A 16,927-nucleotide genomic window follows, 5' to 3' on the forward strand; every position below is an offset into this window, starting at 1 on the left:
GGGGGAAGATGATGGGGGTAAGGTGGGGGGGGGGGGAGGATACTTGCATGCCAAAGGGAGGATTTTATTCTGAGATAGGAAACCACTGGAAAAGTCTTAGCATACAGATGCCATGATCTGGAAGTTTTAGAAAGATTTTTCTAGCTACTGTGTGGAAGACAGACTTTAGCTCTCTGTAGCTGTTATCTCCGAACAGCTGTGGTCTTGAGTTTGTAATTAATCCTGGGTTTGTGTGGGCCATGTTTCAATGCCGGAGGTAACACAGGAGCATCTTTACGGTGTAGGTAGATGGTGTTAGTCATGAAGTTTGTCATGGTGACTAGCTGGGAACGTAATTGGCCACGCAAAGAACGATTGAAACACACGGATGGTATTCAAGGTGACCCGGAACTTGGGATAAACTTGGATATGTCTTCACTTTGCCTTTATGGACTTCATACCTTCTTAAAATTAAGATGAGAAGTTCTTAGCAAAACTTTCTCCTGCTACTGAAATGATCAGGATTATTAGCATTTTTTCAGATGGGATCAGTTTATTTTGTTTCAAAACAAGCAGAGAAGAAGGAATGTATTTAGAAAGCTTGCCTACTAATAGTGAAAACTCTATTCTTGTCACCACTTTTCAATTACAAAATTATCAAATATAGAAATAATTGGAGGAGATTGTGGCATTGTTGGCAAAGCATGGGGACATACGGCCTTTCATCATTACAGGTGAAGTTGTTAGTTTTGATACCTCATTTTTTGAAGAACATATAAAAAACATGTATCAAAGCTTCTAAAAATACGCTCTTTGAGCCAGTAATTCCAATTCCAAGAATTTGCCTTAAGGGAATAGTCAGAAAAAAATACAAAAATGATTATAAGTGGTATTTAAAATAGCTTTCTTTTTTTTTAAATTTTTTTTTTAATGTTTATTATTTTTGAGAGAGAGACAGAGACAGAGAGCAAGCAGGGGAGGGGCAGAGAGAGAGGGAGACACAGAATCGGAAGCAGGCTCCAGGCTCTGAGCCATCAGCCCAGAGCCTGACCCAGGGCTCGAACTCACAGACCGCGAGATCGTGACCTGAGCCTAAGGCAGCCGCTCAACCAACTGAGCCACCCAGGCGCCCCTTAAAATAGCTTTCTAATCACATGCACACACACGCACACACACACGGACAAATAGAAATAACTCAAAATTTAACAGCAGGCAGTTGGTTAACCAAATTTTTTTAATGTTTTATTTATTTTTGAACAAGAGAGAGAGAGAGACAGAATGAGCTGGGGAGGGGCAGAGAGAGGGAGACAGAATCTGCAGCAGGCTCCAGGCTCTGAGCTGCCAGCACAGAGCCGGATGCTCGAGCCCACGGGGCTCAAACTCGTGAACCACTAGATCATGACCTGAGCTGAAGTCGCCGCTTAAACAGTGTAGCCACCCAGGCACCCCTGGTTAGCCAAATTTTAGTAAAAACTTATTAGAACATTCTATGCAGTTACTGAAGAATCTTTTTTTATTTGATGATATGTGGAAATAGTCACAATACATTGGTAAATGAATAAAATGGGGTAAAAATGCTATCTATACTAACAGGAGGCTAAAAAAATACATAGATTCACCCATATGTTAAGTAGTAGTTCTGAATGGTGAAACTAGGATATTTTTTTAATGTTTTATTTATTTTCGAAAGAGAGAGAGAGGGAGAGAGAGAGAGAGAGAGAGAGAGAGAGAGAGAGAAAGAACATGAGTGGGGGAGGGGCAGAGAGAGACAAAGACACAGAACCCACTCTTTTTAATCCACCTAAACAAATTTTTTTTAATGTTTATTCATTCTTGAGGGGGAGAGACAGAGCTTGAGCAGGGGAGGGGCAGAGAGAGAGGGAGATGCAGAATCTGAAGCAGGTTCCAGGCTCTGAGCTGTCAGCACAGAGTGCAATGCAAGGCTCGAACTCACAAACTGTGAGATCATGACCTGACTGGAAGTCAGATGCTTAACTGACTGAGCCACACAGGTGCCCCCTTTTTTTTTTTCTTTTTGGTACTTTATAGTCTTTTAAGGTTTTAGGTAAGAATATTTCCCTAGTTAAGGAAAGTATTGTATATATTATTTTAAAATGTTTTCATAATGAAAAAGCTCACATTATCAGATAATAATATTTTGGTATTTAAAAAACATCTTAAAATATTCTACATCATTTGAGTGGAAAAGGTCTTTTCTAAGAAATTCTCTGTGTGAGCCTCTTCTATTTTGCTATGAAGGCTATGAGAACTGACAGTTACCTTTGCTTTTAATGGTCATCTTTAGAGAGAGGGAAGGAGAGGAGCCTCGGGGGGGTGAAGAGCTAAGTAGTTAAGGACACAAAGTGATGTGTCACATTGCTGGTGCCAGGGATCAGCGTGCACAGTCCTTTCCTCTGTGTAGAAACCCTCAAGGTTAGACCCTGGCCAAGTTCTTGCTTTTAAGTTTCAGTTTCAGAACATCTGAGGAAAAAATGACCAAGTGAAGCCTTTTCTGGTCTCATACCTAATAAGTCCTTGATGCTCAGGCCAGGGTCCCATTCTTGCTAAATCTGAAGCAGGCATCACCTAACTATACATCTACTTCCAAAAGCCTTCTCATCTACTTCCAAAGCCTAACCCTCCAGGGGCAAGCCAGCAGACGTGGCCAGGTGCTGATGACAGTCCTGAGACAGAGTGACTACATGCTTCACTGTCCATTCTGAGTGAGTTGTCATTTCCACATTATGCTAATACCTTTTGGCTTCTTAGAATAGTCTTTGGTTCAATAGTTGTTAATTGTGTATTTTAATCATTGTTTTTTATTATTATTATTGTAAACCATATTTCTTTAAAAATTTTTATTGAGGTATAATTGATGCGCATTATATTATTTTAGGTGTACAACCTAATGACTCCATATTTATATAATAAACCATATTCCTTTATAGTCTACAGGTTACTTAGAAAAAAACCCAGATGTCTCATTGGCTCTGATGAAACAAAGCTTCAAGTAATTGCTATGAAATCAGACTTGCTCCCATCCTCCTGTCCCACCATCTTTGGGATTTCTATTTAAGAAATCAGCCAAGCAAATTTATACACAAGGACATAAAACACTGCTTATTTAAACTCATTAGTTATATACTGTTAACATTATTATAGTGGGCAAGATGATATTTAGCTTATATGTACTATGTTCCTAAAATAAAGATTGACTTGATAACAAACCCAACTATAATCTAATTGTCATGAGTTGATGTCATCTCTAAACTATATTGTTGTAAAAAACTTTTTTATTTGGCATACTGGATGAATGAGGAAAATTGATGTTCAAAAATTTTTAAACAGAATACATATTTGAACTATTTGATGCACCTATTTTCACTTTCATGCTTGTTCTCTTAAGATTAATAAAGTTAAGTCATTCCATTTTCCCCCCCAAAAGCCACATGACACAGACATTTCATTATTTGCTTCCAAACACAGATGGATCAGTAAGTAACTACCCCTTAGCAATTCACCTTAAGGTGAGCAAGAGACCCATTCTAATTCTGTTCTTGAAGTACAGTCTTTGGGTCAATTGAATCACAATACATAAGAGGAAAGAAAGAGAAAAAGTAAGAAAGAAAAGAGGGAAGGAAAGGAGAGAGGAAGAGAGGGAGGGGGAGAAAGAGAAAGAGAAATATAGATATAGAGGGAGGGAGGAGGGGAGGAGGGGAGAGAAGAAGGAAAGGGTATTTTGGAGATAGGTTCTTATCTGGGAGGGCAGATCTAGGTCTAATGTTTTAGATGTGTTATTTAGAATGTGTTTATTTAGAATGTGTTTATTTAGAATGTGTTATTTAGAATGTGTTATTCCAGTGAGCTTTAATTAACCAGAAGGTGGCATAATGGTAGATGTCAGGGATTTAGGAACATGGATCATCAGATGATAGGCAAGGGATGTAGACAGGAACATGTCAGAAGCTAAAGACAACTGATATTACAGTGTTGCCTAGAATCCTACCAGATTGGGTGGTTATACTTATAATAGACATGCTCATCAACATCAGAGCTATTATTTATTAAATGCTTAGGCACCTGCTAATAAGTGAAAGATAAGCATGCTCTACATATATTACTTTTTAAATCTTTCCAATAATCACTGAATAGGTATCTTTTTTGACAGATGGGTAAACTGAGGCTTAGGCTTAAGTCAAAGAACTTACCGAAGGTAACACAGTTAGTATGGAATATGGGACTTGAACTTAGGTTGTTGTGTTTCTGAAGTTCCATGACTAGTAATCAGCTGCAGATAACAGGAATTTCTACAACAGCTTTTATTGTCAAATATATAGGAATCATGCAATAGCCTTTTTTGCTCTGTCCACATGGAGCAAGTATTGGGGTCAAATCACTAAAATCTAATGGATGAAATGTTCATAGTATAGTCAGCTCTGGTAGTTTCAGCAATTTCAAAGAGCAGTGATGATTGGTGTTATAAAAGCCATAACACGTATTTCTAGAAAGGAAAAGGCAACTAAACCTCTTTTTAAATCTTTTCATTGCATGTGCATTTGCCAAATCTGTCACTGCTTCTGGCTATTGTCTTTTTTGTTTGAAGTACTTCTTTGCATGGATTTCTGTACTTCATAATCTTCCATTGTGCTTTTGAAATTACGGCTTGGAAGCTATTTAATCTTAATAGATTTTAAAAACAAGATCACATTTTAATGTGAATGCTTTAAAATTAACCCCACTTGTTGAAATGATATGAAATAGCTCAGCAATGTTCCCATGACCTGTTTTTATGCCTTTTGATATCTCATGTGATCTCCAATCAGTTGGGCAGATTGTAGCAGAAGCTGTGGAACCTGGCTGCCACTGTCACTCTGACACTGAGCCTGGTGTTAGCAGCACAGACGAGGAGGAGAAGCACTGGAGGAAGCCAGAGAATGACACAGGTGCAGGTAAGGGCACATCATTACCTAGGAAAGACCTTTAGAAATCCTCTGCAAGACAGCCTCGTTTCCATCTTTCATCTTCCGACCCTTGCTTCCTCCTTCTTCCACCTTTATTTTCTTTTCAACTAATGAATTTGATGGCAGGAGGTGGTTGAGAGGCCTTAGGGGAGCTTTAAAGCTGACATTAGATATGAAGGTTATTATTCTTTTTTGAATGCATTAGTGCCTAGCTTGGAGGGAAAAAAGACTTTAGGTTATAAAACAAAATATTGGTAGGGATTTTCAGATCAGTCTTATTTCGTAGTCGGCCTCCCAGTCAGTTGACTAGAGAGGAAGATTTGCCTAACTGACCCACTGGAGACCCGGAGAGCCAAGGCACATTTCATAATGGTTTATTTGAACTCCTTATTTTTTAAAATTGGGGAAGAATTTGTTGCCATCAGCATATGACTTGGCTCTTGGTGGTGAGTCTGCAAGATTTCCAATTAGAGTGACTCAACACACCATGACTCCTATGCATTGGGGCAAACATCCCATGTCCTTGAAATCAGGTTTCCCCATATTTAGTAGCAGGCTTTTTAAAACCACCCTGATTTGAATTTATGTATGTATATATAGGGGGAGGGGTTATTCATTTCATTCATCCTATGGTCACTTTACCCCCACTTCTAATTTTGAATATTTATTTTTGAGAGAGAGAGAGAGAAAGAGAGAGAGAATGAGTGGGGGAGGGCTAGAGAGAGAGGGAGACACAGAATCCAAAGCAGGCTCCAGGCTCTGAGCTGTCAGCACAGAGCCTGATGTGGGGCTCGAACTCATGAGCCGTGAGATGACCTGAGCCAAAGTCGGATGCTCAACCGACTGAGCCACCCAGGCACCCTCCCTCCCCCCCCACCCCGACTTCTAATTTTTAATGACAGTCATTAAGCACTGTGAGGTTATTTGAGATTTTACCCCATTTTCAAGCAAACAAGTTTGCCAGCCATGGTTTCATGGTGCTAGCAGAAGACACAAGTCTCCTGGGTCAGAGAAAAAGGACATTATTACTCACAATAAATGGTAGCAAGGATATTTGCACATATGCCGGTTCCCTGAGCTCCAGTTCCCCCCTGAGTAATGTGGAGACCGCCAGTGATGCTTGAATATGCAGCAGACAAGTTATAGGAGAAGGAGCCTGAGGGCTTAGAGAATTCAAATCCTTTGTGGTGGGCATTCCACCAGAGGTGTTCCAATGTGCTCACAGACATTCTGCAAGGCGGGCCTGGCAGTTGTTCTTGATCAACTCTGATTCAAGCAAGAAAATTTGGTTTATTGTAAGCAGTGGAAGAGGAGTGTGGAAGACTCGGCAGGGCTTCCTGTGTGCCAGAAACTATGCTAAGCATTTTATGGTTTACTATCACAAGGATTCTGTGAGTCAAGCATTTCTATTCCCATTTTATGGATAGAAGAATGAAGGCTTAGAGAGGTATTGTTTCCTAAGTTCACACACATAGAAGTGGCAGAGCTGATGTTCTCATCCAGATCTATCTGACCCTGAAGTCCACACTCATTCCACTAAATCAAATTGCCTCTGTTTATGAATATTGCTTGGTCTCTTATATTCCTTTTCCCCCAAAAGTCCATGATGTTACTATCCAAAAACATGTCATGTTTTCATACTGATACTTCTTAGAAGGCTTTCAATTACTTTCTCTCTCTTACCTCAGGAATGTCATGTCTGACTACCCCGTGGTGTTTGTGTTCATATAATAGCTCAGCTGGATGCCATTAGCCCTTTCTCTCCCAGAATTTAGGCACAGTATATTATTATATGGTGGCTAGGCAGTTTTATTCCCCCATTTTCCTTAATGTTCTTTAATTAATCCATAAATTTAAAGGCTAGCTTAGCAAAACAGAGAATTTTATTTAAATGTTTTTCATAACTGACTTATTAATATAATTTCATGCAAGAATTTGAATAGCAACAAATATACTATTAAAGAGACTTGACACACTTTGTTTTAATTTGTTTTAAATCCAGTAATAATCTAAAATGAGATACAATGGACCAATGAAATGAAATATGAATAATGAAATAAAATTCAGGTGAATTGGCTACGTGTTTTCTGAATGAACATTTGGCTCTACATTTCCCTCTGGCAGCTTTTAGGTACAATTTAGTAAATAACTGCTGTGACATGCTGAGGACCACCTATAAAAGTCAGCACCAACCCTACTGACAGGCCTGAAATTTCTGTTACTTCTTTGAAAGAAGACATCAAAAGTTACCTTCCAAATATATTTTTAAGGGGAATGTAATATCAGCTATCACTGCCTTACTTCAAAATGGCTTATTGTAATAGCTGCAAGAGACCAAGGAAATGCCACAAAGGACAGATGTGTTTTGTGTTAGGAAATGGAATGATAAGACAGTCCTGAATGGGATATCAGAATAGGGAAGAAGATCAGGGCTTTAGGTTTCTGGAAGATTGTTGGCAGTGGGGTGGGGGGTGGGGATTAGATGGCTAACCAAAAAGCCAAGCAATAAAAAATATGAGGAAGACACATTTGCCCACTTTATAAGTTTATATAATTTGGAGGTTGACACACTGGTGTGATAACCTATAGTATCTAGTCCAGGAGCCTCTATAAATGAAAAAGACTAGATTGATGGCGAAATTATTAAGATGACCATTTTAGAAATTCTTATCTCCCTAAGTATTATTCTACAGATGGAAAATTTAAATGCTTTGGGTATTTGGCACGGCATACCTTTATTTATTTTGCGTGGGTCATTTCAACAGAAATGCATGTATTTGTTAAATAGTAAGAAATGTATTTGAAGCTTTTAAGAAACATACTGAACTTACATTTATTGAAGTATGATGGCTAGTACACCCAGATTTGCCAGGGAATTATGGATGAGAACTTATGAAATAACTTCAAGAAGGTTATTTATGTTGAAATTTGTCCCAGACTACAAAGTCCTGTCTTGTTCTGTGATCCTGTTTTGCCAAAGGCAAATCAGTTTCTGAACTTAGATGGGAGGTATCCTGACCTATAATACAAATTGGTGTCTTTAGTAAAAAGTCTTACCTTGAGCTATAAAGTTATTTGATGACTAAATCTAGATATAGTAGCTTTAAAATGTGGGAGTAATGTGTGGGATAATAATCAGCTCACACTGTATTTTTGTGATTGTGTTGCCGAATGCCCACATGAGTACAAGAAACACAGGCCGAGGACAGGCATATTATGATGCTATAGGGAACAATGATTTCTAAGAAGTGAATTACTATTTTTCTTATTGTGTATTTTTCTGCAAGTCCTAATATTTCAAATGAAAGTAGGAGGTGTGTGTGTGTGCAGGGGTATGTGTGTGCATGAGAGAGAGAGATTACTGTAAGATATGGGGGTTTTGTTTGTTTTTAACATTTCTGATATTCAATTTTCCTTTAACATCAATGTGTCCATTAAATTGATAGCACTTCTTTTCATCATGAAGAGCCATTATTTAACCATGGTGCATGATGTAGTCGATGGCATCCTAGAATCGAGGAAATGTTTTATATATATCAGTGGCTCCTTGATATTATATATATATATCTCATGTATGATTATACACAATCTCTCTTCCCTGTGCACTTTGATTAAAGCAACCTTGCTTTCTAACTTTATTCTGCAGCACTGAATAGGAATTTTGTGTTGGAGGAAAGGGTACCACTCAACTCAAACAAGGAATCCAATCAAGTTGTTTCGGAAGTGGACACACTGGAGAAGAAAGAGGCAGTGGAGGAAGCTGAACTTGCCCAGCACAGGGATGTGGACACAATAGAAGGGAAAGGGGATGCAGCATGGTGGGGAACAGCTGGGGTTAATGAGGTTCCCTTGGGGGAGTGGAAGCCAACAGCAGAGCAGCCAGTATTAGTAGAAGAGTTTACAGAGGAAAGAGGGATCCCTCAGGGCGTAACTCGTGGGGCTGAGGCAGAAGCAGAAGGGGATAAGAGGCTGGGTAAAGAGGAGGTAAGCCCCAGGGGGAAAGAAGCAGCCAGAGCCTCTGGAGGTCTGCATGAAGGTCAGGATGAGGCTCCTGAAGGGGGGGCCTTGCTGCCTACAGTGCTAGAGACAGAGAAAGTGGCTGCCAAAGAGGAGCAGGGCTCGGAGAAGACAGTGTTTGCAAGCCAGGCAGCGGCTGTGAACTTAGAGTGTGTGCAGGAGGCAGCAGCCCCGAGGGAGGCAGTGACAGTGGAAATGAGAGAGGCTGAGAGAGGGGAGGCCGTGAGTGAGGCAGGGCCTGAAAAGCCTGATGTGATGAACAGTGAAGAGGAAGCATCTACAGAGGTAGAGGACCTGGGAGCCATGGAAGATGCTGCATCTGAGAGAGAGGATGGTTCAGAAGAGGCAGTGCTTGGGGGAGAAGAACCAGCCAAAGAAAGGAAGGTAGTTATGGGAAGGCAGACACCCTTGAGCTCCTCAACTTCTGAGAAGGCTGAGGCTCCCTGGATGGGAGTTTTGGAGGACAGCCTGGAAGAGCTTTGTCAGGAAGATGCTGAAAGGGAGGAGGTTGAGACTGAGCCAGAATCTAATAAAGAAGATGACAGGAAAGAAATGTTACCCAAGGAATTAGGTGTAGCGAGAGAGAAGAGGAAAATTGAGAGGCCAGAGGAACCTCTGGAGGAAACTGAATCTGAGAGCGGAGAGGTGAGGAGGGCAAATGCACATCAGGGTGAAGACATTTTAGAAGAAGAGCAAAACTTTAAAGGGGAAGAGCAGGGAACCGCGAAGGAAGTGACACCTGAGGAAGAGACACAAGTCCCCCCAGCTGAAATGGAGTGTGATGCTGAGGGTGAGGCACCCATGGGGGCATCTGAATCACTTGGAGACACAGGGCCGCAAGGAGGAGATTCACTGAGAGAGACAGAGGTGACCATGTTTGAAGCGGCACCCGCAGACGAAAAGTCACTGGAAGACACAACAGCTCTGAGGAGAGAGGAAGGAGGGGAAAGACTGAGGGAAGCCCAGGACCCAGAGCCCAAAGACAGAGCAGAGCTGCTCCCCCAGGAGGACGGGGCTCCCTCAGGGCAGAACCAGGGGCCAGACCCTGAAGGGGAGGGGGTGTTAGGAGCTCCTGAAACTGAGCTAGCGGGAAAGGGGCAGGTGCCCCAGGTGATGACCACAGCTACAGGTGAGGCCCAGGAGTGTGCAGCCAAAGATCAAGATAGCCTGGCAGGATTGGAAGGCGGGGATAAGGAAGGGCCCGTGCAGGGGCAGCAAGGAGCCGGGGTCACAGTGATGACCCAAGGTGTTTCTGAGGAAGACTGCATGAAGGCAGAAAAGCTGAGTGAAGGAGCTATGGGTGGGGACGCAGAAGAGGAGGCTAATGAAGAGTGCCCCCTGGGGACAGGAGTGTTGGCCAATGGGGACACAGACGGGGCTGGGAGTTTGCAAGGGGGAGTGGCGGTGGCTGATGAAGATCTCCACCCAAGGGAAGCGGCAGGAACGGCCACCGAGGAGAAGAGGGAGGTGTTGGCAGATGTGAAGACGGCTGAGGGGAAAACAGAGGCAAATAAAGCCTCCTCCTTGTCAGATGATGCTGGCAAGGGGCCTTGGCACGAAGTGGATGACTTACCGGGGAAAATGGCAGCTGCAGAGAAGGTGGAAGTGGTAGAGGAAACAGCGCTGGGCACGGGGGAGGTGGCGGCCGTGGAGATGGTGACAGGGACCTGGGTGGGGGCTCCACTAGACCCTTCGGATCCCGGAGGGAAGGCCCCACAGCTAGGGCAGGATCCAGAGGGCGGGGAACTTGATTCCACGCAGGGAGCGGAGTCGGTGGGAGCCGAGGCAGGCCTGGAGGGCTGTGCCAGGGAGAAGGAGTTGGGTGCAGCTAAAGAATTCAGCCTGAGAATGTCCCCAGGGAGGGAGTCAGAGCCTGGGAGAGAGAGTCTACAGGGGGTGGAAACACTCCCTGCAAAGCCTGATTGCCCTGAAACCCAAGAGAAGCAAGCGTTTACAGTGCAGAGAGAGAAAGAGAAAGTGAGAACGCAGATGTCTCCCTGAGCAACATGAAGGCCTAAGAGACTTTGTGGCAGAAGGTGAGTTTAAGCCTGCTCTGTTCGCAGGACTAAACAGATTCCCCACCTGAGGTCCTCTGCTCTCCCCGTGGGCTCAAAGCCTCATCAGTCCTTGCATGCAGCTGCACACAGCGGCTTCACTTCTGTGCTGCTTAACCCTAAGCCCAGGAGGACGGAGGCTGGGTAAGGCCCAGGTGGAGCCAACATGCACCCCCGACCCATTTCTACTCCTTTTGCCCCTGAGTCACACTCTGCTCTGCGGGCACAGCTCTCTGCAGTGGTGAAATCCGTGGCTCCTTTTCGGGGCTCCAGAGATGAAATCAAGAGAATGGGCCACAGGGATGTACCACAGACAAAAAGAATCACTCTCTATTCCCGAATTCATTTCCCTTTTAGTGGTTAAAAGGATGGCTGTGATTATTTGCCTTGCAATGGGCTCTCTGCCTTCATTTCTGCAGCTTTCGTGAAGTTTAATATAGATATTGCATAAATTATAAAATATATGACAATATTAAAAATATATACAAATTATGAAAACATATGTAAAATATTGAAGATTGTAACTAAAGGCCAAAAATATTTTTTTAGCATTTCCTGCATTCCTGCTAATTCTTTGATGCCTCATGTCCTTAAGTGCCTGTTTCTACTACCCTGAGTGATTTTACTCATAGTTCTATCCTTTTTGTTATTTTTCAGGATATTTCAAAGATGTCTTCCAGAAGACTGAAAGAGTGGGGAAAGATGCACCCAATCGTCTCACTAGAACTTTAGATTTTATCTTAAAAAAAAAAATCATTGTGCTTGTCTGAGCTGGTTCCCAATCTGGCAGTGCTGGTCAGTAGCATGGTGAACACCTTGAGAATAGCTGAGTAGATCTGTAGGACCTTCTCTAGGGGCACTGGTTCCTAATGGAGGGCGGTGAGGCTGTTACGTATTCAACATGGCTAACGTGTCTCTGTTCAAACCAAACTGATGGTTCTCACGTGTTTGACTTTTACCAAAGAGCACCTGAAAGGCTCAGTCCTCACATCTGTTTAAATTCCTTTTTATTTCTAATCGAATGTTAGTCCCAGTTTCAAACATCAGAGTTTTATTTCAAGTCCGTGGCTTGGGGTGTTAATGACTTGATTTGTGAGAATGAGCTCTAAAGGTCCTTCCTTGAACACTCAGTACTAGGATTGCTCTAACCCTGTAAATCCTCCCAGGAAGGGATTCTATGGCATGTATATTCACTTACATTTAGGAATAGTCATTCATCCTATTTATACCAGAAGGGTAAAGTGGCAATCTTATTTCAAAATGCCCTTTGTTTTTGTGTGTGTGGGTTTCTGTACTTCTGCTTTCTGACGTAGACATAAATGCTTGTGGCATTTTGTCCCTGGGGGCCTTATTTATAGGTCCATTCAAATTTAAATCAAAGTAATAAATAATTTAGCTGACTGAAATGAGTAGCAATAATTATAGCAGGTAAACAGTGCACATGAGCACAAACACCAACATTCTAAACTCTAGATTCTTTGGTTGATGTCATTTGATGGAAAAGAAACGGATTAAATTAATGTGCTGCTCACCTTCCCAAGTTCTGTTATTTCAAACCTGTGAACTAACCTTGCAGGGCATTGTAAATCAACAGTCAGAATCACTTTCTAAATTACCCCTTGATATTACCAGAAATAGTTGTGCATCAGCGTGCCTACTGGAGATTTCGATTTCCTTGAAGACATCTTTGTTCATATAGCAGTACCCTAAAGGGCACATATGTTTGGCCATCTTTTCTCACATGAGGAGGTGAAACAAAATTTCCTAAAGCGGTGATTCTCCAGCTGGAGTACACATTAGACTTGCGTGGAGTACTTTCATGAATGATTCAACCCCTGGCCCCCTCCCCCAGAGATTTGGATTTAATTAGTTTTAGATGGGTGTCGATGTCAGCTGTTTTGTTTTTTGGGTTTTTTTGTTTGTTTTTGAAATTCAGTTGATTCTACTGTGGAGCTAAAATTGAGAAGAGCTGCTCTTAATCATCATATAATCTATGCTGGCTGCCCTACACTCTGTGTCCCTAGGGGCCAGGCATATTATCTTTTTAGGTATGTTTCATTTTAATAAAGGAGCTGTTGAGTGATCAAAGCTATAATGGACCGTGGTTCTCAAAATGTGGTCCCTTGATCAGGATATCAGCATCACCTGGTACTGTTCCAAATACTAATTCCCGCCCTCATCTCACACCTATTAAATTGGAAACTCTGTGGCTGGGGCTTCGCAGTGGTGTTTTAACAAGCCCTCCAGGTAATTCTGATGTACTCTAAAGTCTGGAAACTGCTGTTGTGGACTATGGATTGTACCGAGGATTAGTATCAGTTGGAAAATGGATTGCAGAAGCATTGTGAACTTTCTCTGTCTCTCTCTTTCTTTTTCTGTCTATTTCTCTTCCTTTCTCTAGGAAAGGGCACTCACTATAAAAGTGATGGATTCATATTAAGCTCAATTTTATTCTGGCTGCAATGATGTGTTTATGAGGTCTTTCAGCCCCATCCCCCATTGAGGCTTGAACATCAGCCATAGCATACCATAGATCTCCATCGTCTGTCTTAAGTTTTATGAGTGGGTTTCATCTACATTATATCCAATTCCATTTATTACTGAGCTGCATTACTGTGGAGCTCTACAGTATTTTTTCCTGATCTCAACCTGAATGCCATAGAGCACTGTGAATACATAGCACCTTATGGGAAAGATTGTAAACTTGTTAATTCCATTGAAGAATGAGTTTTGTACAATGTGCTAAATGGAAATTGCATTGAATTATTTTTATATTTAACACATTCCGTCAAAACATTCTGCAACATAATTCTACAATCTGCATGTGGGTTTAAGTGTGAAATTCAGTGTTGTGATATTTTGATTAAATGAATTAATTCTTTCTCTGCAAATACTATGTTGATAAAACTGTATGTGAAACTGAACTGATTTTTCCCCTAGTTTCATCATTAAAAGCATAAACAAACTATATGTTTACAGATGAGACATGTGAATGATTCTTTATCAAGATTAGACTTTGAACATCTTCTTTGTCCTTTCATTACAAAGTTTAGACTCCATAAAGCAGAGAAAATTAGTTTATTGAGCTGTTTATATTGACTGTCTATATTCAAACATGTCTTTCATATACATGAGATAATATTAGGAAAATTATCACCATTTCATAAATAAGTAAATAAAAGCTCAAAATCATGTTCTTGTCTAAAATCATGGTCGGTCTCAGGTCTTCTGACCCCAAACACTGATGTTTTTCATCTCGCACACTATCTTCTAGGAAGAGATGTTTTAATAGATACTAAGATACTATATGCACACTTATACATGTTTTCGTTTACTTGTAAAAGGAGGGAGAAAAAACTTACAGAGAAAATAAGGAAGGGTGAGTTTGAGAGTGACTTTGAAAGAATTCCAACTGTATTTATCCCCTGTTCTCTTTTATCTCTTACAGCTGGCTACAGTGACAGGAAACTTCTTTTAAATGATGTATTCAGGTGGCTTAGAAGAGGAAAGAACAAATCTCATTAATATATACTGTATCAGCAAGAAGGGAATTATATTTACAGCCAATCAAAGAATATGGTAAATTATTTAAATAATTGAAGAGAGAAAGGTAGACAACCAAAGTAAAGGTAGGCAGAATAGGCTACTTATTTTTTTAATTAAGCCTTTTCAATGGCTTTATAAATTCTTTGTTATAAGTTTGAAGTATAGTTGAGTTCCTTAAAATTTCTAAGACCAATAATTTTGCCACAATTATTGCCCCTGGAAAATGATTGTTTGAGAAAAGAAAAGAAAGCCTCAAAGATTCATCTAATAAGTGAAATATTCCAACAGCATCAAGGACAGCCCAGGAGAGGCCACTTCTGACCTTGGACAATATTTCCTTCCAGTCTTCTATACCACCTGATTGTGTCCTTTAAAAGAATCTCCCTGTCACCACAGCCAGGAACAAGAGGTACAAGGGAACAGGGAATAAATACAACTAGAATTTTTTTCAAGTGACTCTCAAACTCACCCTTCTTTTTACTTTGTTAGGTGTTTTCCTTTCTTTTAATACTGTGCCCTGTGACAGGAAATCTATAAAGGGAAATATAAATTCTGTAAGATAAAATGCTGGATTATTTGAGAAATACACATTCTTTTTGAAATTCCTTCCAGAAGTCTCAGACTATTTAATAATCTGTGCAACCCTTACAATACTTTGCAATGATGCAATACCCCCATGTTTTATTAGGGAAACGAGAGTACATGGAAGATTCCTGGGACAGAGATTCTGGAGCCAAAATCTATTTAAGAAACAGCTCTCTGCCTCCTTTGTGAAATGTTTCCTGGTCTTTATTAAATATCTACTTATAACTAAAGGTTACGCTAAAGAAATAATTATAGGAGAAATCTCTTACTTGTTCAGGAGCTTGTTACTAATGTGACACAGAGATCTTCAAGCTGGCGTGGGGGTCCCCTGAAGGGAAATGAAGCGTTTCAAGGGATTCACAGGCAAGGCTACTTCCCAAGTGTTCAGCCTCCACATGCACTTTTGTCATAAAATGGACTTAAAAACTAGCCTGCACTCAAGGTCTCCCTTTGCCAGGTTCCTGTTCGCTCTTCACCATAGGTGTCATCATAAGTCTCCGTTCATTTACCAACTTTCTGTGTGGTCTCTGAACAATTTGAAATATGGTTGTAGGTATTGAGAATGGGAATGACCTCAGTGACTGGTTAACGAATCCTTCTGAAAGTCAAGTGGTTTTCAATTCTTTGTTTTCAAGAAAACCAACTGAGGACTTAATTGAGTTATCAGCTGATAAGCCATTAAAATAAGTTTTGGTATTTGATCAGTCTGTGGTTTTTGGCAAATCACTCAGAAGGAGGTCGGAGAAGATATTGCAGCACAATACACCAAACCGCTTCCACTCCCATCTCTTGTGCAATGTGCACAAATCCGACATTTGTTCACCTATACGAATAAAACAGAAAATGCAATAGAACTGATGGTCAACACTCTCATTTAGTGTAAAAGTATCCATTCACAGATACACAAACTAAAAATAGAAGTCACCATCTTTTTTTTTAATGTTTATTTATTTTTGAGAGACAGTCAGAGAGAGAGAGAGAGAGAGAGAGGCAGTGAGAGAGGGAGACACAGAATCCGAAGCAGACTTTGAGCTGGCAGCACAGAGCCTGATGCAGGGTTCGAACTCAAGAACCACGAGATCATGACCTGAAACAAATTCAGATACTTAACCAACTGAGCCACCCAGATGCTTCTAGAAGTCACCATCTTGAGAGATGCATTTCTACTTTTACTTTTTATGTGTAACGTTTATAAAACCTTATCATACATGTATGTTGTTTCGATCAAATGCATATTACTCATTATTGCAATGATAGCTCAGCCCAGAAGAAATTTAACACATAGAAACTTATATTCATAAGAAAAGTTTTCTAGGAGTGCCGAGGTGGCTGAGAATCTGACTTGATTTCAGCTCAGGTCATGATCTCAAAGTTCGTGGCATGGGGCTCTGCGTTGACAGAGCAGTGCCTACTTGGGATTCTTTCCCTCTCTCTCTGTCCCTCCCTGGCTCATGCTCGCTCTCTCTCTCCCTCTCTCTCAAAAATAAGTAGACATTTTTTTTAAAAAAAGAAAATTTTTACAGAGACAAAAAAGCAGATTCTGAACTATGAAGAACAAACTGAAGGGAGGTGGGTGAGGGGATGGGTGAAATAGATGAAGGGGATTAAGAGCACACTTATGATGAACACTGATTAATTTATGGAATTGTTGAATCACTATATTTTGCACCTGGAACTAATATAACATTGTATGTTAATTATATTGGAATTCAAATAAAAAAAGAAATATTTGAATTAAATATTATACAATAATTTAGTTACAGAGAAGTATGACAGGACAATCAA

The 16,927-nt window shown here is 40.8% G+C and overlaps 1 protein-coding gene across 2 annotated transcripts in view; it reads left to right on the top strand.

Annotated features, from left to right (window-relative positions):
* Window positions 1–13,992, top strand: part of ERICH3 (glutamate rich 3) — a 106,601-nt gene extending 92,609 nt beyond the window's left edge. For both annotated transcript variants that reach the window (XM_060622022.3, XM_078451781.2), the window contains 3 exons: window positions 4,803–4,928; window positions 8,587–10,993; window positions 11,669–13,992. In XM_060622022.3, coding sequence (XP_060478005.3) covers window positions 4,803–4,928; window positions 8,587–10,958 — 2,498 coding nt within the window. In that variant the 3' untranslated portion in view covers window positions 10,959–10,993; window positions 11,669–13,992. The remainder of the gene's footprint in view (window positions 1–4,802; window positions 4,929–8,586; window positions 10,994–11,668) is intronic.
* The last annotated feature ends 2,935 nt before the right edge of the window (window positions 13,993–16,927 follow it).

The sequence above is a fragment of the Panthera onca genome, chromosome C1, assembly GCF_046562875.1.
Source record: "Panthera onca isolate mPanOnc1 chromosome C1, mPanOnc1 haplotype 2, whole genome shotgun sequence".
NCBI classification, from domain to species: Eukaryota; Metazoa; Chordata; class Mammalia; order Carnivora; family Felidae; genus Panthera; species Panthera onca.